This window comes from Salmo salar, chromosome ssa02 (genome assembly GCF_905237065.1).
Source record: "Salmo salar chromosome ssa02, Ssal_v3.1, whole genome shotgun sequence".
NCBI lineage: Eukaryota > Metazoa > Chordata > Actinopteri > Salmoniformes > Salmonidae > Salmo > Salmo salar.
In genome coordinates, this window is record NC_059443.1 from 30,807,473 (window position 1) to 30,829,624 (window position 22,152).

Genomic DNA, 22,152 nt, shown 5'->3' on the forward strand with positions numbered 1-22,152 from the left:
GGTTGGAAGAAGGAAAGTTGCTCTCTGGGAGGGGGGGTTGGAAGAAGGAAAGTTGCTCTCTGGGAGGGGGGTTGGAAGAAGGAAAGTTGCTCTCTGGGAGGGGGGGTTGGAAGAAGGAAAGTTGCTCTCTGGGAGGGGGGGTTGGAAGAAGGAAAGTTGCTCTCTGGGAGGGGGTTGGAAGAAGGAAAGTTGCTCTCTGGGAGGGGGGGTTGGAAGAAGGAAAGTTGTCTCTGGGAGGGGGGTTGGAAGAAGGAAAGTTGCTCTCTGGGAGGGGGGGTTGGAAGAAGGAAAGTTGCTCTCTGGGAGGGGGTTGGAAAAAGGAAAGTTGTCTCTGGGAGGGGGATTGGAAGAAGGAAAGTTGCTCTCTGGGAGGGGGGTTGGAAGAAGGAAAGTTGCTCTCTGGGAGGGGGGTTGGAAGAAGGAAAGTTGTCTCTGGGAGGGGGGTTGGAAGAAGGAAAGTTGCTCTCTGGGAGGGGGGTTGGAAGAAGGAAAGTTGCTCTCTGGGAGGGGGGTTGGAAGAAGGAAAGTTGCTTTCTGGGAGGGGGGTTGGACGGTTGGAAGATCTTCATCGTCAAGACACCATAGTTTGCATCCCCATGGGCCCTGGTTAAAAGTACTAATATAGGAAATAGGGTGCCATTTGGGATGCAAACATACTGTGCTTTTTACATTGAGTTTTGGAGCCTTGGCTCAGTCTAAATCCTTAGGACTAAATTGATACTGGTGTTCTCTCTGAAACATGCTGCCCTGCTACCGTGGCTGTGTGCACTTCAAACCATCTGTCTGTCTCAGTCTAGACACAGCTTGTTTCCGCTCATTTCATGATTTAATCATGCTGTCACTTCGGTCAACAGACCAAGCCTTTTACAGCTACTCATGAGCACTGCTTTATTAGTGTAGTACAGCCCTTTTGGCTAGCGCAGCAGCAATGTTCTGAACAGCACTAAGTATCTGACTGTAATGGGATGAGGAAGACCCAGTTTGCATCCCAAATGGCACCCTAATCCCTATACAGTGCACTACTTTTGACCAGGGCCCAAATAGGGGCTCCCGAGTGGCGCAGTGCAAGATGCACTGCATCTCAGTGCAAGAGGAGTCACTGCAGTTCCTGGTTCGAATCCAGGCTGCATCACATCCAGCTGTGATTGGGAGTCCCATAGGGTGGCGCACAATTGGCCCAGCGTCATCTGGGTTTGGCCGGGGTAGGCCGTCATTGTAAATAAGAATTTGTTCTTAACTGACTTGCCTAGTTAAATAAATAAAAAAAGGTATAGGGAATAGTATGCCGTTTGGGACACAGATACACACAGTCAGAGAGGAATGATGACTCAGTGATGCTGTGAAGACTGAGCTTTGCTCTGCATGGATTGGCGTTCCAGGCTGTCTATATTGCAGTCGCACGCAACAACCAGTGGTTTTATGCCACATCATTGACTTTGCATTCGTGCATCAGAATGCTATATCAGTTGATGCAGTTGTCTGATATCAAATGATGCGGTTAACTGTGTGCAGCTGGCTAGCTGTGTGGAGCTGGCTAGCTGTGTGGAACTGGCTAGCTGTGTGGAGCTGGCTAGCTGTGTGGAGCCTTGACAGCACCATATGGAGTTAACAGTGTGTGGAGAGGAGGTGTGTGTGTAGTTAACAGCATGTTTCATACACCAGGCAGTAATTATGCAGCTATTTAACCACCCCATCCGTCCGTTCATCCCTCCCATCCGTCCGTTCATCCTTCCCATCCGTCCATCCCTGCTGTTTTTCTTCTGTCTTTATCCTCCTTTTCTCTCTCTTGTTCTTCTCCTCTCTGTCATTCTCTTCTGTTTTTCTCACATGGTTCTCTATCATTCTTTTTGTCTTTCTTTCTTTCTGTTTCTCTCTCTCTGTTTCCTGATCTCTTGTCTCCCTCTCTTTCGCCTTGTCCTCCCCTTTTATACCTTCATTTCTTTCTCTTGTTCTGTCTCTGTATCTAACTGTCCCTGCCTCTCCCACCCCTTTCTCTGTCTTTTAGACTGTTCCAACGAGCAGAACATTAAGTATGGGGAGAACTTCCACATCCAGCTGGCGGGGGTGGAGGCTCCCATCACCCTGGAGTATAGGCCCAGTGCTGTGGAGGCCAACCTGACTTCCAGGTACAGTTGTTTCTCTGTCAAAATGTAAACTTCTCTGCTTTCCTCAAAGGAGGATTTACTGTCTCCCATCAACATTGATTATCACGATGTAGTATCGTGATATTGTGATACTATTGTGGTTGTCATGATAGTATCATGGTTATCACGATAGCATTATCAATATGATAATTATTGTTACACCATCATTATATCGTTCTGTTATTCTGATCAATATCATGACTGTTGTGATAGCAAGTTCTATTATGGTTCTCCATTAACCCTCCAGGCCGGCCCTGGTGCTGATGACCCGAGGAGGGCTCTCCAGAGACGGGTACCAGGGGCGCCTGAGTGTCAACGAGCGCCGGGTCACCCTCAACACCGTGACAGGCGCTGATGAGGGAAGCTACACCATCAGAGACACTAACATGAAGATCATTAGGAAGGTCTGCCTAAATGTCAAAGGTACATTTGTTTTCATCCTCCCTCTACCTTCTGTGGCCAACCTTTACCTTGGCTTTTCCATCTTTTTTCCAACCTGCTGCAAGTTCGCTGTAATGTTAGTCATCAGTGGGTTTAAAGATGGAATCCGCAGTAGGGGATCAGTGCCACTGTCCGCCCCACCGCTGTTGTTATTATATTTGTTTTGTTGGCGAAGCAGAGGTGAGGAGCGCCGCACAACCTGGTAAAACAATTGCAGTAGATATTCTGCTCTTCTATCGCGTGTGCAATAATGTCAGAGGGGAAAAAACAGTGTTTGTTGTTTGCAGTAACTTCTTTGTTGTTGTAGTATTGCAAACAGACAGTTGGCAGTTTCACCATGAACAATTCCAGCATCAGATGGGTGTTATTTTCTGAAGTGAGTTATCTATTTTGCGTATTGTGTTCCAAAAGGTTTTGTTTGTTTGCCCCCTCTCTCTTTTTTCTCCCTCCCTCTGGATCTTCTTCTCTTCCCGTCTCTTTATCCCTCTCTTCCTTTTGTCTCCTTCTTCCTCTCTTCTCTCATTATGGAATCCATAAATTCATAATTCAATAACCCCCCCTCTCTCTCTCTCTCTCTCTCTTCTTCTCTTCTCTCTATCTCTCTCTCCCCTTCTGTCTCTCTCTCTCTCCCTCTGTCTCTCAGAACACCAGAACTTTGTGAAGCTGCCGTACGGGGGCACCCTGAAGATCAACCTGATTCTGAATGCCTCCATGGTGCGTCTGTTCTACACGCCCGACTCCGACTTACAAACCAGACAGATCCTGGACGGAGGACAGTTAACGGTACTGGAACGGCTGATTTAAAATCACTCAAATTCTACCCTAATCCTACTCCCTATAGCGCACTGGGAGATGGTAATAATACATTATCACTTATATATGCTTATGAGAATCTTATAATGCATTATACCTGTTGGCTTGAAGTGAAGTCTTACCAAATATTTATATCCAATTGATTTACTTTTATTTGCCAATAATACAAATCGTCTTACACTGTTGAAGTAAAGTGATTGAACTTTTGAACCTACCATGGCTCTTGGTTGATGATAGGTGCCAGCGGACCTGGATCTGGAGGGGCGGATCTCTCTGGATCCGTCTATGGTTATTCTGGACCAGGTCAAGGCCAGCGACGTCGGACAGTTCAAGGTCAAGGACATACTGGGGTTTCCTGTGTCCAACGTCTACCTGGAAGTGGAGGGTGAGGAGAGGGGGATGAAGGGAGGAGAGGAGAACAGAGGAGAGGAGTAGGGAGGAGAGAGGGATGGGAGGATGAAGGAGATGGAAAGGGGGATGGATTGGAGGAGTTGGCCAGTTCAGGGTCATCGACCAACTTGAAACCAACTTGGGGGCTTATGTCTATGCGGCAGTGGAGGTTGAGGAGATAATAATTTATTAACATTCTCTCTCCTTTCCTCCCTTCACCTCTTTCTTCTCTCGCCTGTCTCCTCCTCACCACCTCTCCCCTCTCTCAACTCTATCTACTCTCCCTTTATCTCTCTCTCTTCTCTGTGTATCTCTCTTCTCCTCTTCTCCTCTCCCTCTCTCCCCTTCGCCACACTCCCCCTCTATATTCTCTCCCTCCCCTCTTTCTCCCTTCTCCCTACTTTCCCTCCCCCTCCCCTCTCTCCTCCAGCCTACAAGCTGCCGTCCCTCTACGTGGCAATCATAGCACTGGTGGGCTTCCTGGTTCTCCTGCTGTTGGTGTGTCTGCTGTCCTGCCTGGTCAAGCAGAAGAAGAGGGCTGCCAAGGCCCGAGCCATTGAGAAGATTGCCCAAAATGCAGGCAAGGAGGATGAGGGAGATGCCTTCAGACAGGTACCGCACAGACAGAGACACTGGTGATGTCTCAAATGGCACCCTGTTCCCTATATGATGCTCAGCACTTGACATAACATGTATGTGTGGTTTCCAGGTGGTGAAGAACATTACTCAGTTTGAGGAGTCTATAGCCCAGTCCATCGACATCACAGAGAAGTCTCAGAGCACTGAGGTGGACATTAAAGTAAGTATTAGTGACGCAGTGGTTATTTCTGTAGAGTTGAGGGAATGAATTAGAATAACAGAAGGGGAATATTGTCAAAATAGCTGTTAAAATCTCTTTGCTTATCGTTACCCACTCTCCTGTCTTCACCCTGACCTCTCTCCTCTGACCTCTGTGTGTTGACCGCAGGGTCTGGAGGTGTCGTCCAAGGAGGTGGCAGGTGGTAACCTGGAGACCAGTGACTCAGGGGTGGAGTTTAACACCACTGGCCTCCCATTGGACACTGACACTGACGTCCCCGACCAGATTCCAGAATCAGAGGCTGAGACTGAGAGTGTTGCCTTCGTCCCAGAAACCAAGCCAAGCCCACCCCTGGTTACCAAACCTAGCCCGGTTCCTGAGATAAAAAAAATCTCTGAACCAGCTCCTGAACCAAAGTTGACCATAACCAAACCCGTTGAGACCAAACTCAGCCCAATCCCAAGCCCGGTCTCCAAGCAGGCTCCAAGCCCCATTGCCAAAACACCTGAACCAGCCAAAACTCCTGATTTCAAAACTCCTGATCCGAAAACACCTGAATTGAAAACACCCGAACCAACCAAAACTCCTGACTTTAAAACTCCTGAACCGAAAACACCTGAATTGAAAACACCTGAACCAGCCAAAACACCTATTGCTGCGTCTCCAAGCCCGGTGTCCTCTAAGCCAACCCCACCCCTGACCCCTGTCTCCAAACTAACTGCACCCCAACCATCAACCCCCGAACCCCCAAGCTGGCTACACCAACTCCAGAATCCCCCAAGCCTGTTACACCTACCCCAGAATCCCCCAAGCCTGTGACATCAATCCAGACTCCGACCCCAACCCCAATGCTGAGCCCTGAACCTGCTCCGACCACCAATGGCACACCCGAACCACCAGCACCTGAATCTAAACCTGACACTGCTCCAGCCCCAGTGGGTCTGATCGAAAGTCCTGTTGCCAAGGCAACCCCTCCTAAAACCCCTGAAGTGGAGGTGACCGCCCCAAGTAGTCCAGCCCTTGAGGCCAAAAAGGACACCCCAGCTGAGGACAACACCGCCACCACCGCAACCTGAGAACAGTCCCTGCACTCCTCCAAGGGAAACCCCACAGACCCATTATCCTATCCTCCTCCACCACTGTAGACAGACAATCGAACACCCCCCTTACCAAATAAGGAAGAAATCACTGCTACTATTGAGGCTGGGACTTAGATTTAACATTTCTAACGCTCGAACATGCTGTAGGTTGTTATGATAGCTAACTCACCTGTACCTAACACTAACATTATCTTTGGGATCATTTTTTCAATTCACAGATACTTTTCACAAGATAGGAAATATAATCAAGCGAGTTCCGTTTTGTCAGACGTTTTAGCTGTTGTTGTTTCTTTTTTAACTTTCTATGCTACATACTCTTTTTTAGTGTGAAAAATAGAGCATGACTGCCGGTCTGCCAACAAAATCAGTTGCAGAGTTTACAAGTAAAATGTTAAACCTAGCTTCTTTAGATATATTTTACCTTCAGAGGTGTGCAGAATGGTTCCACACCCTTTTACATAGATATAGGAACAACAGAATGGCAAGTGAACATGACTCAATCTAGTTCAACTACATCTATGACCACCTACTCCATTCGTGGAATGATTAAACCTTTGATGATGCCTGCTCTAATCTCAGCATGTGGAGAAACAGACCAAAACGAAAGCACGAACCGCTCGTAAATTTGCAACTGACATTTTTTATCTCATATGATGAAACCAATGACATGATTTAGCCCCCCCCAAGGACTTATAAATGTGACTCTGACATAACGTTCTCGTCAAACTGGATGAATTTAAATCACCTTTCTATCAAACTGGACTGGATTCCTTCAATCTCCTTGTGACATTCTCTAGTAGTTTTCCTGAAACCTGGGAATCCGGGAATCTGGAATTTTTCCTGCTGGTCCTCTGCCATCCTATAGAAACATCTAGAATACTTGAATGATGAAACATCCTGATACAAAGGAGCCCCAGCAACACTAACACCTGAATGCTGAACTCTAACATCAATACCTTCTGCTAAACTAAATCTAACTTTTGTTTAAAATGGATGTCTCATGTGATTGCACTCCAAACTACATGAGAGACTGTATTGGTTATAAGGTGTTGGCCAACTCTGACTGACTGTCCCAGTGAATCTCTAGAATCAGTTTAATCCAAGAGAAAGAGCTTGTTTTGATCCTTGACCTCACCCCAGCACCCGAAGACCCCAAGGCCACACCCCAGCACTTTAAGCAATCCCCAGTGAATCTTGGGAAATGTAGTGCTGATTGTTATTGTGCTGACTACAACTATGAGAGTGGGAGAGGGAGAGGAGGAGGGATCTGGTGAGTGATGTCATTGGCTTAGTCCTAACATTTAAAAAAGGAATCTTCCCTTCTCTATGTCCTTCTTTACTTCCTTCCTTCCTTCTGTACTCCCTCTTTTCCTTCCTCTCTTGCTTGCAGCAGGTAGTGAAGTACAGTATTATGGCATGGTTTCATCTGGCCGATAGATGTAGTTTTTTTACTGTAGGTCCTGCCCTCTTGACTTCTCGTTTATAGCTTATGGGTCAGCCTTTATACCCCATGATGACTTATAAAAGTACAGTATGAAAGTATAATCTTCCCTGAGATGATAGAACAGATCCATGTCAGACTATTCCTTGCCTACACACATCTAAATGCATTACAGTCGTCTATGAGCTACATACTGGAGGCCTTGAGCCAATGGTAGATGTGCTCCACGGCTCTGATGCCTAGTATGGTGACCTCACAGTACAGTATACATGTAGTTCTGGTTATTTTCTCCAGCCTAAAACAGATACTTCACAAATAGGGTTAACCCACTAGCATCCATCCACAGTACTGGATATGATGTCAAGGCATGGGTTGATGTGTTCTAATAGCCTATCCTATTGCCATTGGTCTCTCTGACCGCCCTAAAAAGGTCCTGCGAGAACTTCACTAACTATTAACTCAGTGTACCACCATCTCCAGGACTGTGCCATGACGCCATCTGTTTTTAGTTGCTTGAAGCTATGTTGCTCTAGCCTAGATTTACAGTGCAATAAGACTTTGCTGGTGGGTAAAACTCCTGTAGCCGCTATGTGTTACAGGACGAGGTGTGCAGATACATTTTGCTTGACAAAAGACATATCTCTACCTCAGTGTTTTAACTGACCGCCGTGACAGACACCTTGAATGGTACATTGAGTTCAGTGGACTACATCTAAAAGCATTTAGGATTTTTAAGAGAAGCACAAATAGGAGCCGTGTTAAGTTAACCAACACATAGAAAGTACATTCAACTTCAAACGATGGCCTTTCTCTTTCTAAACACTTCCACAATTCTAACACATTTTTTAATGCTAAAATGAATATGAGAATAAAATGAAAGTTAAAAGCCATATGGTAAGATAGAGATATAGATGTTGATATGATTAGTACAGTATATGAATCATGATGAATACAGTATGAATACATTAGTGTTTGAGGTGCCTAAATTCTTTGCGATATTGTCATTCAACTGATGTAAGTGATAAAATGTCAAGGATTATGTAAAATTCTACCACTGAAGAGATTTGGCCCCACTCTCAATCTCAATCTCGACCGCAGTGCTCGTTAAGCTCTGTCGTGTGGAGCCGTAACACCCATTTAGGCAATACTAAAAGCAGTGTTTAGCTGTTTCTGCACACACACACACACACACACACACACACACACACACACACACACACACACACACACACACACACACACACACTCGCTTATGACCCTGCTGATGAGGTTCAGCATTGTAAATATTGCATGTGTAAGGTTTAAAAAGTCTCCTTTCAAAGGTTGAATGTGTTTAGTGAATAGAATGGTTGTTGTATTATACTTGATGATATAAAAAAGCTAATCTAATTTCTCACCTGTGCAAAGCCTACATGCTGATTATTGAATATACTGTATACATACAAACTAATCTTCACTAACTTATAAAATACAACTTGAACAACTGAAAATGGTAAACACAACTGAATAAGTACATATGTTTCAGTGTCACAGATCTTCGAATAGATCTCTAAAATATTTTGATTGGATTAAATTTTATTAGTGCTATTTCAACCCTATGATGATAACACTCACAGTATAACACCCTTACATAACGTTATATATATATATATATATATAAAATACAGAATTATCTATGTCACTTTAAAGATAAAGACGTTTATTGCAGCATGTCCACATGATCTCCTCAAAGACAGTATTATTATTATTCAGATTTTTCTGCTTTTATTAAAGCTGTCTGTGTGTGTGTGGAGGATTGATCAGTCATACTGTTATCTTCATCATGACGTTTGCGTGTGTGTGTGTGTGTGTGTGTGTGTGTGTGTGTGTGTGTGTGTGCGTGTGTGTGTGTGTGTGTGTGTGTGTGTGTGTGTGTGTGTGTGTGTGTGTGTGTGTGTGTGCGTGCGTGCGTGCGTGTGTGTGTGTGTGACACATCATGTTGTATCTGTGTCTAGGTATAAAACTCTAGCATACGTGTGTGTGATGAATAGAAAATCACAACTTCAGCTGTATGTCGACTTTACATATCCGTGCTTAGAAATGATTGTCCTCAATGATCTGCTTATCATCTGACATTTGTTTAGAAAACGGTCTGTGTTTGTCCAGTCAGTGTAGTTAACATCACACAAACCTGCACCTCCGAGGTGCTCTACACGGGATGACTCTCATCTTTGATTTAGTGCCTCAAATATGAAATCAAATATTCAATGGCTAGTCAGCCTATATTCTATAAATACACTCCAAGAGGCACCGTTCGGTTTATATGATGTAGGGTGGTCTCAGACTAAACAGCGGTAAAGTACTATATGCAGACCTGACTACCCTATAGGTCTACTGTACTGTATATAGAGACACAACACAGTCAGGAGATACAGAATATTGTAGTCAGGACAGGAAGTGTTTAATATAAAGCACTCAGACACTCAGTCATGATTGGAAGAGTGATAAATGACCTAGTTGCTCGGTTGTCAGGGTTTATTTGAATGTGCATTAGCATGAGATGAATAACATCATACTGAAGTGTATTGTGTAACTTGGTGAGACAGTAACTGCTGTACATCTTGGGAAATCAGTGGCACTGTTTGTATGTAAACAGCAGGTTGAATTCAAAATGGATGCCAAAGCCTCAAACAGTATTTGAGATCTAGCCCTCCTGATGTGGAACTGAGATGTGCATGTGGATGAATTTGACATGTTTTATACCACTACTGTATTATAGCGCTTCCCAAAAGAGGGGGTAATGTAACAAACCTACCCTTGGTAACCACATTACCAGCACCTCCTAATGAGTCAACACTATTTGGGATGGTTGGTTCGTGTCTGGGTCTTGGGACCAGAAGGTTGTGGGTTCAATTCCCTCCCTGGCTGGGACAGACCCCCCAAATTCACTCCAGTGTTCTCATTGGTGTTCCTTGCACTATGTGAGTGATCTCTCTCTGCCCTGATTCTGATTCTGTCTGTTGATGGCCTGTGTTGCGTTCCGCAGTCTGTTGATCTCCCTCCTCCCTTTTTCACAACACAACACACAGGCGTTTTGTAAAGGAAAGGTGTTATTTCTTTATTTCATGTCTAAAAAAACATACGAAGAATAAACAAAATATTATGAGAAAAAAAATCTAGTGTCCTTTCCTTGTCATTGATTCTGTACTTTTTCAAAGCTTTGAATTTGTCATAATGTTATTCGGGTTGGTAGGTAGGCCATAACGTGTGTGCACTTAGATTTTACGATCTCATTTCGTGGAGCACTTTTCTCCTAGTTGTCTATCTGGCACACCGTGCATAGTGTAAGATATCATACTAATGGCCGCACTCACTGAGGAAGGCTTGGTCTCTGTAAATGTGACGGTGTTGTCATGCTACCTCACGTCAGTCATCTTACTCAATGTCACACACATTTAGTTGTTTTCCCACAGTGTCACACTCTCCAGTGTCACCCTGTGTGTCCTCCTCCTCCCTCTTCCCACCCCCCTCCCCTACATTTCTCCCATACCCATGCCACAATAGATACATCCCAAATGGCACCTTATTCCCTATTTAGTGCACTACATTTTTACTAGGGCCCATGGGCCCTGGTTAGAAGTAGTGCACTATATAGGGAATAGGGTGACATTTGGACTGCAGACAAAGTGTCACAGCTGTGGATGCATGACCACAGTATTTATAGATGGGCCAAAGGTAACATCATTGTGCAGTTAACCCCTCCTGTTAAGTCCTGAAGCCCCGGGGTATCTACCCCCACTAGGATACTGGCATTTGGCCTTTGCTCATTTTTGGGACTTGTTTTAGATACTTTAGTCTGGTTTTTCTACATTCATAACCTATTATGTGACAATATGACAAGAATATCACGTTCTGGTGTTATAAGCACAGACCAAGGTTTTGTGTTCATTTGTTTACCTATTTTTTTGTGTATTTAATGCCAATAAAATGTCAATATTCAAACCACAATGCAAACAACTGAACGCAATGGCATAAACATGAATTGATAGCGCTATGCCATAGAACTGGGTAGGTACATGTCAGTGGAGGCTAATGGGAGGACAGGCTCATTGTATTGGGTGGAATGGAATAAATTGAACAGTATCAAACACATCAAACATATGGAAACCTCGTTGACTCCGTTCCATTGATTCCATTCCATTGCAATTAGCCCGTCCTCCTATAGCTCCTCACACCAGCCTCCCCTGGTAAATGTAAATGCATATCATAAACTCATTGGATTTTTTAACAGATACAATTTACATCATGTTTCCAGCCAGCTATGAAATTATACCTGAAACACACACTGTATAAAACAAACCATTTCCAAATTCTATCTATCCTTCCACCGCATCCCCAAATGAAATATACTCCAGTACAACCTTGGTTCTGCTTGGTTCTCTGTACTCTCATATAGAGGGGCTGAAGAGGTTTAGGGGACCCAGGTTCCTCCCATCGTCCGTGTCACACGGGTTATAGAAGGGGATCAGCGGAACGAACACCGTTTCCATGGAGAATGTGTACAGCGGCGTCATGGTAACAGCGTTATAGAACGCTACTTCCTCCTTCTCACAGTCTAAGAACACTCCGATCCGGACGGGCCTGATGGACACCGGGACCTTGGTGGGTTTGGGGTCTGTACAGGCCAAGATGGCCCCTCCCTTCAGGGATAGGGTCCAGAGACCGTTACTGGTCCCACTGGAGTCCATCTCCCCCCGGTGGACGTCCTCCCTGGCCACACCCAGCCGCCACGCTGTCTTGTGGCCCACCTCCACCTCCCAGTAATGGCGTCCGGTGATGAAGCCTTCTCGGCCCATGACACTGTAGTAGTAGTGGAAGCAGCGGGGGTTGGGTGGCTCCTCCTCCGAGGCCTTGGGGATAACTTTGTCCTCCTCAAACCACACAGAAGTGCAGCTAGGGGAGAGGGTGAGGAGGGGGTGGGCTGTCTCTGGGTCAAAGGTCACTTCAGTGATATCTGGGAGGAGGGGGCTCAGGTGAGTTGTTGTAATCTAGAATTATCTAATGGTATACTGTATGTGTAAGTGGATCCCTTTAAGTAGGAATGTAAAAAAACATATACTGGTACATTAGCACTACGTCAATAGAAGACGTAATCTCTTAAACTCAGCATTATACACATTGTATAACAAACAATACTATAACAATACTAATGTCACAGAATGATATGATGTGCATTACTTGGGTACAGGCAGCTCTTCATGTGTTTCCATATCCTGTACTGGATGGGCCCCACAAAGTGTGCTGATCGCACCTCCACATCCACCTGCGGAGGGGGTATAAAAGCCACCTGGCACCTGCAGGGAGAGGAGGATGAGAGAGGGAGAGGTGCAGGGGAAGAGGAGTGCAAAGATGGATGAGAAAGGGACCGAAAAGAATGTGAAAGGAAAGGATTGGGAAATGAGTGAGGGTAGAGAGAGGGTAGAGAGAGTAGAGAAAGAAAGTGGGATGCCAAAGAGAGAAGGAGAGGATAGAGCGAGTGGAGAGAAGAAAAAGGGGGATGCCAAAGACAGGATACAGAGAGAGAGATAGAAAGACAGAGAGAGAGGGAGAGAGAGAGAGAGAGAGAGAGAGAGAGAGAGAGAGAGAGAGAGAGAGAGAGAGAGAGAGAGAGAGAGAGAGAGAGAGAGAGAGAGAGAGAGAGAGAGAGAGAGAGAGAGAGAGAGATAGAAAGACAGAGAGAGAGGGAGAGAGAGAGAGAGAGAGAGAGAGAGAGAGAGAGAGAGAGAGAGAGAGAGAGAGAGAGAGAGAGAGAGAGAGAGAGAGAGAGAGAGAGAGAGACAATGAGATGCCAAAGATGCAAGATGAGAGATTATGGCCGATCAGGAGAAGGGAGTGATTTGTGACACGAGAAATAGATGGAGTCATAATCAGTTAAATAATTAAATATGAACACTTGCCTTTTCAAGAGGTCTTGAATCTCCTTCAGAGAGAAAAAAGGAAGGGTCATAACAGTAGTGAAAGACTTAAAGCACTCAAAACAACATAGCACATAACAGTGTATTTGTTCCACTGATAAAGGTGCCCAATAAAAATTAATATTCAATTTGTTTTCCATCAGAAAACAAATCAAAATTGTGCCCTCGTGAACTCAATATGCAGTTGATATTCTATCTCAATCATTGTTTGGTGCCAAACCTCAGCTAGTCCTCCAGGACTGCACTGTGTGTTGCTTTCTGTCCACCAACCTTTTAATGAGAAATTGATTTAGACCTGCAAAAGCAGGCAAGTAGACTCTTTAGCCAATGATTGATCAAATTAGTGCCAGAAGAGAAGGCAATAAGCTGACACGGTGGTCCTTGAGGACTGCAATGTCAGCGTAGGCTAGCTGTTGTGGAAGCTGAAAGCAGAATCCAGTAGATTCTGTGGAGGTACTCCAAGCTTCTCATTCCCCTGACCCTCCCCAAACCACTCCCTCCATCCTGCCATTCATCACATTCTCTGTAACACTTTGCTCTCCGACCTTTCATCATAAGACCTGGATGACGGTGTCGTAATAATGACATAAGAGTTGTCATAAACAGTTATGACAGTCTGTCTCATCTTATGATCATTGATGGTGGCCAACTCTCCTCATGGAGAGCTACTGCAATGTGCAGGCTTTAGTTCCAGCCCTGCACTAGATTTACATGAACATTTTAGTAATTTAGCAGACGCTGTTATCCAGAGCGACTTATAGTTAGTGCATTCATCTAAAGATAGCTAGGTGGGACAACTACATATCACAGTCATGGTAAGTACATTCGTCCTCATTAAAGTAGCTATCAGCAGTCAGAGCTAGTAAGAGGGAAAGTCAAGTGTTAGTTCCCAAAAAGCTATTTTTTGGGGGTGAGGGGACGTGTGAGGAGGGGTTGCAAGGGGGGTGCTGTGGGATTAAACCTTTGGTTAAACCTAAAAATAACATAAATGCAAACTAATATACAAAACATTAAGAATATCTGCTATTTCCATGACATAGACTGACCAGATGAATCCAGGTGAAAGCTACGATCCCTTATTGATGTCACATGTTAAATCCACTTCAATCAGTGCAGATGAAGGGGAGAAGACAGGTTAAAGAATGATTTTTAAGCCTTGAGACAATTGAGACATGGACATGGTGTTCTTAATGTTTTGTACACTCAGTGTATATACAGTAGAACTACTTTTGTTCATGTTGTACCAAGTAGATTTTTCACTCTGGAATTACCTATCCAAATTTTGTCAATTGGGTTATAAGCAAATTAAATACATTTCCTGTTAATCAAGATATTAAGTTGGTTCTATAACATGACATTAACCGGTTACAATATTGTAACCAAATGGTAACTATCTCATCAATAGAAGCCTTTCCATGCACTTTAGTATCACAGTTCTTAAGCAGATAGCATTTAAGTTCCAGTGCTGGCAGTGAACATATAATCATTCAAAAAACAGAACACATTACCAGGAATGACATTCATTCCCACAGGTGGCCAAAAATAACAAACAGAAAGCCACACCCCCAATAGGCCATGCCTCCAACAATTCTGATAGGCTACCACTGCTACATTGCTCTCACCACTATGCAACATTGATGCCCATGAGGTGTTGAATGCAATTTAGAAGCATTCATTCAATTTAAAAAAATCACATTGATCTGTCAAATTCATTATTTGATTTCAGGCAAATTGAATGGAATAGGTTGAACGAACCAAATATTAATTTTGGATCATTGTCACAGGATCCAACGAAAGTGGCGCCCCTCCTCGGTCGGGCGGCGCTCGGCGGTCGTCGTCGCCGGCCTATTAGCTGCCACCGATCGTTGTTTCTGTGTCGTTTAGTTTTGTCTGTCTGTTCCGCACCTGTTTTGTGTATGTCATTAGTGGGGACTTATTTCATGTGTGTTTTCAGTTGGGATTTTGTGCTTTACGGGCGCAGTTAACAAATACGTGAACTTTGTATAGCGCCCTGTGTTTTTCGGTGTTTGTGTGAGTAAGGATTATTAAAAGACACTCACCTCCAGCACCTCTGTCTCCTGCACTTGATTCCGCCTATCAGCCAGTCCAAATCAGACGTGACAGAATCCCACACCAAAACTGATGGAGTCAGCAGGAGCAGAAGCGCCATCCATGGCTGAGCAGGTCTCCCAACATGCCGGCCTCCTCCACTGCCTAGGCTTGGCCATGGATCAGGTGTTGGCCCGGTTGGAGAGATGGGAGAGAGGTGCCTCCCAAGCAGGACCAGCTCCGGTCCCTCACCCTGTGCCCCTACCCACATTCACTGAAGCGGGTGCCAGCGGGATCCGGATTTCACCTCCCAGGGAGTTCGATGGGACGGCCGCTGGGTGCAAGGGGTTCCTCCTCCAACTGGAACTGTACCTGGCAACCGGCCGCCCCCCTCCCTCCGACGAAGAGAGGGTGAGCGTCCTCGTCTCGTGTCTCACGGGTCGAGCCCTGGAATGGGCCAATGCGGTCTGGGATGGTCCAGACTCGGCCCGGGGTGACTACTTCCGGGCGGTTTTCGATCATCCCCCGGAGGGCAGGGCGGCGGGTGAGCTACTATTCCATTTGAGACAGGAGACGAGGACCGCTCAGGATTTCGCATTGGAATTCCGGACTCTCGCCGCTGGATCGGGGTGGAACGAGCGGGCCCTGATAGACCACTATAGGTGCAGCCTTCGCGAGGACGTCCGCCGGGAGCTGGCATGTAGGGACAACACCTCCACTCTGGACCAACTGGTGGATTTGTCCATTAGATTGGACAACCTGCTGGCTGCCCGGGGACGTTCCAGTCGGGGCCTGTTCGTTCCGCCTACCAGTCCTCCCGCTCCACAGCCCATGGAGATAGGGGGGGCTGCATCGAGGAGGACCGGAGGGGGGGTCTCTCCTGCACCCAATGTGGACGCAGAGGACACACTGTGGAGCGGTGCTGGAGAGGTCCCTCCGGGAGTTCGGAGGGCAGGCAGAGCACTGCTTCGAACCCCCAGGTGAGTCCGCACCAGCCACACCCAGAGCCCCCTGTCGACCACTTGTACACCACCGTTTGTTTTCATAATTTTTCCCCTCACTTCCAGTATAAGGCGCTAGTCGATTCAGGTGCAGCTTGGAGTTTTATGGACCATGGGTTAGCTAAGAGGTTAGGGATTCCCCGGGTTCAGCTGGACCACCCCTTCCCCGTGCACGCCCTAGATAGTCGACCGCTAGGGTCAGGCCAAGTAGGGGAGGTCACCGTGCCACTGGTTATGCAGATGTGGGGGGGTCATGTGGAGCGTATCAGCCTGTTCATCATTGACTCCTCAGCGTTCCCAGTGGTACTGGGAATCCCCTGGCTAGCCACACACAACCCCCAGATTTCGTGGGGGCAGAAGGCTCTAACGGGGTGGTCGAGGGAGTGCTCAGGTAGGTGCATAGGAGTTTCCATCGGTCCGACTACGGTGGAGAGTCCAGACCAAGTCTCCACCGTGCACATTCCCTCAGAGTATGCCGATTTGGCTATCGCTTTCAGTAAGACGAAGACTCTATTACCACCCCATCGACGAGGGGATTGTGCGATAAACCTCCAGGCTGACGCGGTTCTTCCTAGGAGTCACGTGTATCCTCTGTCTCAGGAGGAGACAGTGGCTATGGATACATACGTCGCTGAGTCCTTGAGACAGGGATACATTCGGCCCTCTAAATCCCCCGTCTCCTCGAGCTTCTTTTTTCGTGAAGAAGAAGGAGGGAGGTCTGCGCCTGTGCATTGACTATAGAGGTCTAAATGCTATCACAGTGTGTTTCAGTTACCCGCTACCTCTCATTGCTACGGCAGTGGAGTCATTTCACGGGGCGCGCTTCTTCACGAAATTGGATCTCAGGAGTGCGTATAACTTGGTGCGTATCCGAGATGGAGACGAGTGGAAAACCGCATTTAGTACCACATCGGGCCATTATGAGTACCCCGTCATGCCGTATGGGTTAAAGAATGCTCCCGCTGTCTTCCAATCCTTTGTGGACGAGGTCCTTAGGGACATGCTCGGGCAGGGTGTGGTGGTGTACATCGATGACATCCTGATCTGCTCCGCCACACGTGCCGAGCATGTGTCCCTGGTGCGTAAAGTGCTTGGGCGGCTGCTGGAGCATAACCTATACGTCAAGGCTGAGAAATGTGAGTTCTTCAAAAGAGCCGTCTCATTTCTAGGATATTGCATTTCCACCTCGGGGGTGGAGGTGGAGTGTGACTGCGTGACGGCTGTGCGTAATTGGCCAACCCCAGCCACTGTGAAGGAGGTGCAGCGGTTCTTGGGGTTCGCTAATTATTATCGGAGGTTTATCCGGGGTTTTGGCCAGGTAGCAGCTCCCATTACCTCACTGATGAAGGGGGGGCCGGTGCAGCTATGATGGTCAGCAGAGGCGGACAGAGCCTTCCATCGTCTGAAGGTTCTGTTTACCAATGCACCTGTCCTGGCGCATCCGGACCCCTCTTTGCCATTCATAGTGGAGGTGGACGCGTCCGAGGCTGGGGTAGGAGCTGTGCTGTCGCAGTGTTCGGGCGTTCCTCCGAAGCTCCGCCCATGCGCGTTCTTTTCTAAGAAGCTGAGCCCGGCGGAGCGCAACTATGATGTGGGGGACCGGGAGCTGTTAGCCGTGGTCAGGGCTTTGACGGTGTGGAGACATTGGCTTGAGGGGGCACGTCACCCTTTTCTCATCTGGACCGACCACCGTAACCTGGAGTATATTCGGGCAGCGAGGAGGCTTAATCCCCATCAGGCGAGGTGGGCCATGTTTTTTACGAGGTTTAACTTCACTCTCTCGTACATTCCAGGTTCCCGGAACCGGAAGGCTGACGCACTGTCGCGTCTCTACGACACCGAGGAGCGGACCATCGATCCTACTCCCATACTTCCCGCCTCCTGTCTGGTGGCACCGGTCGTATGGGAGGTGGATGCGGACATCGAGCGGGCGGGTCGGTCAGAACCTACTCCACCGCAGTGTCCCGTGGGCCTGAAATACATTCTGCTTGGTGTTCGCGATCGCCTGATCCGATGGTCCCATACTCTACCCTCCTCGGGTCATCCTGGGGTGGAACGGACAGTGCGGGGCCTGAAGGGGAGGTACTGGTGGCCCACCTTGGCTGAGGATGTCCGGCGTTATGTCTCGTCCTGTTCAGTATGCGCTCAGTGTAAGGCTCCTAGGCACCTACCTCGAGGGAAATTACAGCCCCTCCCCGTTCCACAGCGGCCCTGGACTCACCTCTCGGTGGATTTCCTTACGGATCTCCCGCCGTCTCAGGGGAAAACGGCGATCCTGGTCATTGTGGACAGGTTCTCTAAGTCCTGCCGTCTGCTCCCTTTGCCCGGTATTCCTACGGCCCTGCAGACCACGGAGGCCCTGTTCACCCACGTCTTCCGGCACTATCGGGTGCCCGAGGACATCGTATCTGATCGGGGTCCCCAGTTTACGTCCAGGGTATGGAAATCGTTTATGGAGAGGCTGGGGGTCTCGGTCAGCCTGACCTCAGGGTTCCACCCCGAGAGTAATGGGCAGGTAGAGCGCATCAACCAGGATGTGGGCAGGTTCCTGCGGTCGTATTGCCAGGACCGGCCAGGGGAGTGGGCGCAGTTCGTGCCATGGGCCGAGATGGCCCAGAACTCTCAGCGCCACTCCTCCACTAATCTGTCACCCTTCCAGGTGGTGCTGGGGTATCAGCCGGTCCTGGTGCCATGCCAACAGAGCCAGACAGAGGCTCCTGCGGTGGAGGCATGGGTCAAGCGCTCTCAGGAGACCTGGAACGCGGTCCAGGAATGTTTAAGGAGGGCGAGCGAACGACACAAGGAGAGCGCTGACCACCACCGCAGTGACGCCCCCGTGTTTAACCCGGGGATAGAGTCTGGCTCTCGACCCGGAACCTGCCTCTCCGCCTGCCCTGCCGGAAGCTGGGTCCGCGGTTTGTGAGGAGGATAAACGAGGTGTGTTACAGGTTACAACTTCCTTCGTATTACCGCATTAACCCCTCGTTTCATGTGTCTCTCCTCAGGCCGGTGGTAGCTGGTCCGCTGCAGGACAGTGAGGTGCTGGAGGCCCCCTCGCCCCCCCCTGGACATCGGGGGGAGCCCGGCGTACACAGTCCGAGCCATCCTGGACTCCCGACGTCGGGTAGGGGGCCTGCAGTACCTCGTGGACTGGAAGGGGTACAGTCCGGAGGAGAGGTGCTGGGTTCCGGCGGCGGACGTTCTGGACCCCTCTATGCTGCTGGACTTCCACCGTCGCCGACCGGATCGGCCGGCGCCTCGCCCTCCGGGCCGTCCCCGAGGCCGGCGTCAGGGGAGGGGTACTGTCACAGGATCCAACGAAAGTGGAGCCCCTCCTCGGTCGGGCGGCGCTCGGCGGTCGTCGTCGCCGGCCTATTAGCTGCCACCGATCGTTGTTTCTGTGTCGTTTAGTTTTGTCTGTCTGTTCCGCACCTGTTTTGTGTATGTCATTAGTGGGGACTTATTTAATGTGTGTTTTCAGTTGGGATTTTGTGCGGGATTGTTTATTGTCCACGTTGTGTTATCGACAGTTTTTTTGTAGAGGGATTTACCGGGCTGCGCTCCTTGCCTTGGAATTATATTTTGTGCTTTACGGGCGCAGTTAACAAATACGTGAACTTTGTATAGCGCCTTGTGTTTTTCGGTGTTTGTGTGAGTAAGGATTATTAAAAGACACTCACCTCCAGCACCTCTGTCTCCTGCACTTGATTCCGCCTATCAGCCAGTCCAAATCAGACGTGACAATCATACCATTTAGAAAAAGCACTTCAGATAAACAACAGCGCCATCCCTCTTTTTACAGTGTAGATGTGCAGTGCTAGAACAATAGCCTGAACACCCTAACTCACTCACTTTGAGCAGTTTGGGACTATCCTCCTCGGCCAGTTTGTTGTTTAGCGTGGCAATGCCTCTCTCCAGATCTCTTCCCTGCATGGCGATCTTCTTCTCTCTCTCCCTAAGCAGCTTCACCCTCTTCTCTTTCTCCTTCTTCAGTCGCTCCATGTCCATGGTCTCCTCTTCATCCAGGAAGCGATGGAGGTTCTGGAACTCAGCTCGGACCTCCCGTTCCAGATGATCAAAACATCTCTGAGAGATAGATAGAGAGACAGACTTTACTATTTTGTGTAGTAGGTTTTACTATATTTTGTTACTATATAGTGGGTAGTAGGTTTTACTATGTTTTGTTACTATAAAGTGGGTAGTAGAAGGATACTAGCCTGGTTGGGAGAGACAGATTTTTCAGCTTTAGCCAACACGCATCAATTACAGTATGTTCATTTTAATTCTAAATATGTAAATACTACAAAATATTTATCATAATGTTGTTAGATAACATTTCTCACCACTATCAGTCAAATTGCTTTTAATATTACTGACACACTAATATATTCACAGATGATCATATTCAGGATTGAATGAAATAATAAAAAGAATAAACCATGAAAAGTAAATGACAGTGGTAAATGATGCATTGGCAGCCAGTACCGTACCTCTACATCAACAGACCATATGTACGTCTCTCTCTCTGCCTCCCAGCACTCGTCTACCTCATGCTTTATTCTTTTAATAGCCTGGATCAGCTTCTCCTGTAACACGCACACAGACAAACATGAGGGGAGAGGAGAGAACGGAAAAACAGTCAGAGGAACAATGTCAAATAGTGACAGAATAGTGACTTAAGTTATTTAACTAAAGAGTAAGTTCAGCATGCATGTATTTAGATCATCGTTTTTCCTATGAGTTTAGAAGTCATTTATTTCTTGAACATGATATTGTTGTGCCATTGAAAATTTACTTAAAAAATGTCCCATCGATACAGCCTATTTGATTTTATGGGAGAGCCTTTTCCCAAAGATAACCTCTTTCATAATGAATTAAACTTTTTATTGCCTGACTTCCCTTTAGACATAAACCCAAGGGTAAAATGATAAACTTTTGCAGCTTACCTTATGGTCAGGGAGAAGGCTTTTATTGTAGTTGTTGTTGGTGTCTTTTATGTGATTTTTGTACATTCCAATTTCTCCTAACGAGACGGGAAAGCAAACAAGGGACTCTTCACAAATGAAAAGAGGGAACTAAAGAGGTGTAATAAAAGAGAGGGAGAGAGTAAAGATGAAAGAGGGAGGGACAGTGACAGAGAATTGAAGGACAAGAGAAAATGATAAATTAGAGAGAACGAAAGAGATACACAGAGAGAAAGAAAGATACACAGAGAGAGATATACACAGAGAGAAAGAGAGATACACAGAGAGAAAGAAAGATACACAGAGAGAAAGAAAGATACACAGAGAGAAAGAGAGCTACACAGAGAGAAGGAGAGATACACAGAGAGAAAGAGATACACAGAGAGAAAGAGAGATACACAGAGAGAAAGAGAGATACACAGAGAGAAAGAGAGATACACAGAGAGAAAGAGAGCTACACAGAGAGAAAGATACACAGAGAGAGAGATACACAGAGAGAGAGATACACAGAGAGAAATAGAGATACACAGAGAGAAAGAAAGATACACAGAGCGAAAGAAAGATACACAGAGAGAAAGAGAGATACACAGAGAGAAAGAAAGATACACAGAGAGAAAGAGAGATACACAGAGAGAGAGACAGATAGACAGAGAGAGACACAGATAGACAGAGAGCAGATATGGAGAGAGAGCCCAATAGGAAGAGATACCCTCTCTGAGGTCATCAAAACAATTAGTATGAAGAGAGAATGAGTGTCATACATACATCCAACCAGTCAGATGGAGATTTATCTAGAAACAATTAAACAGACAAGGGTCACCATCAAACACCATTCGACAGTAGCCTTCTCCCTCTCTCCACATGCAGCTTGGCTGAAGACTAGCGTCCATTTGCACTGAGGAGAAACACAGGGAGGTGGGGAGGGAGGGAGGGAGGGAGGGGGATGGAGGGAGGGAAGGAGGGAGGAAGGGAGGGAGCCACAGCTGCTGGCCAGGATGGGCAGGCAGGCAGCAGCGATTTATGGCATTGCACGGTGGAGAAGATTCTATTTCTGTC

At 47.1% G+C, this 22,152-nt stretch overlaps 2 protein-coding genes across 6 annotated transcripts in view; one reads left to right on the forward strand and one right to left on the reverse strand.

The window, feature by feature from the left end:
* The window catches only part of LOC106579702 (uncharacterized), a 27,191-nt gene extending 16,909 nt beyond the window's left edge, over positions 1–10,282 (forward strand). For all 3 annotated transcript variants that reach the window (XM_014159852.2, XM_014159843.2, XM_045702100.1), the window contains exons 5-11: positions 2,006–2,126; positions 2,392–2,567; positions 3,229–3,368; positions 3,636–3,783; positions 4,219–4,400; positions 4,498–4,587; positions 4,756–10,282. In XM_014159852.2, coding sequence (XP_014015327.2) covers positions 2,006–2,126; positions 2,392–2,567; positions 3,229–3,368; positions 3,636–3,783; positions 4,219–4,400; positions 4,498–4,587; positions 4,756–5,406 — 1,508 coding nt within the window. In that variant the 3' untranslated portion in view covers positions 5,407–10,282. The remainder of the gene's footprint in view (positions 1–2,005; positions 2,127–2,391; positions 2,568–3,228; positions 3,369–3,635; positions 3,784–4,218; positions 4,401–4,497; positions 4,588–4,755) is intronic.
* LOC106579712 (zinc-binding protein A33) lies at positions 10,185–22,007 on the reverse strand. 3 transcript variants are annotated; one of them, XM_014159870.2, is made up of 7 exons: positions 21,862–22,007; positions 21,079–21,155; positions 20,623–20,718; positions 19,985–20,218; positions 13,065–13,087; positions 12,346–12,461; positions 10,185–12,121 (listed from the first exon to the last, which is right to left on the reverse strand). In XM_014159870.2, the coding sequence occupies exons 2-7, from the start codon at positions 21,142–21,144 to the stop codon at positions 11,556–11,558; spliced, it is 1,101 nt and encodes a 366-aa protein (XP_014015345.1). In that variant the 5' UTR covers positions 21,145–21,155; positions 21,862–22,007; the 3' UTR covers positions 10,185–11,555. The 3 variants fall into 3 exon arrangements, with proteins under 3 accessions (XP_014015345.1, XP_014015338.2, XP_014015354.1); XM_014159863.2 differs by having other exon boundaries at positions 21,917–21,992; XM_014159879.2 differs by having other exon boundaries at positions 21,079–21,207; positions 21,862–21,991.
* Between the last annotated feature and the right edge of the window lie 145 nt (positions 22,008–22,152).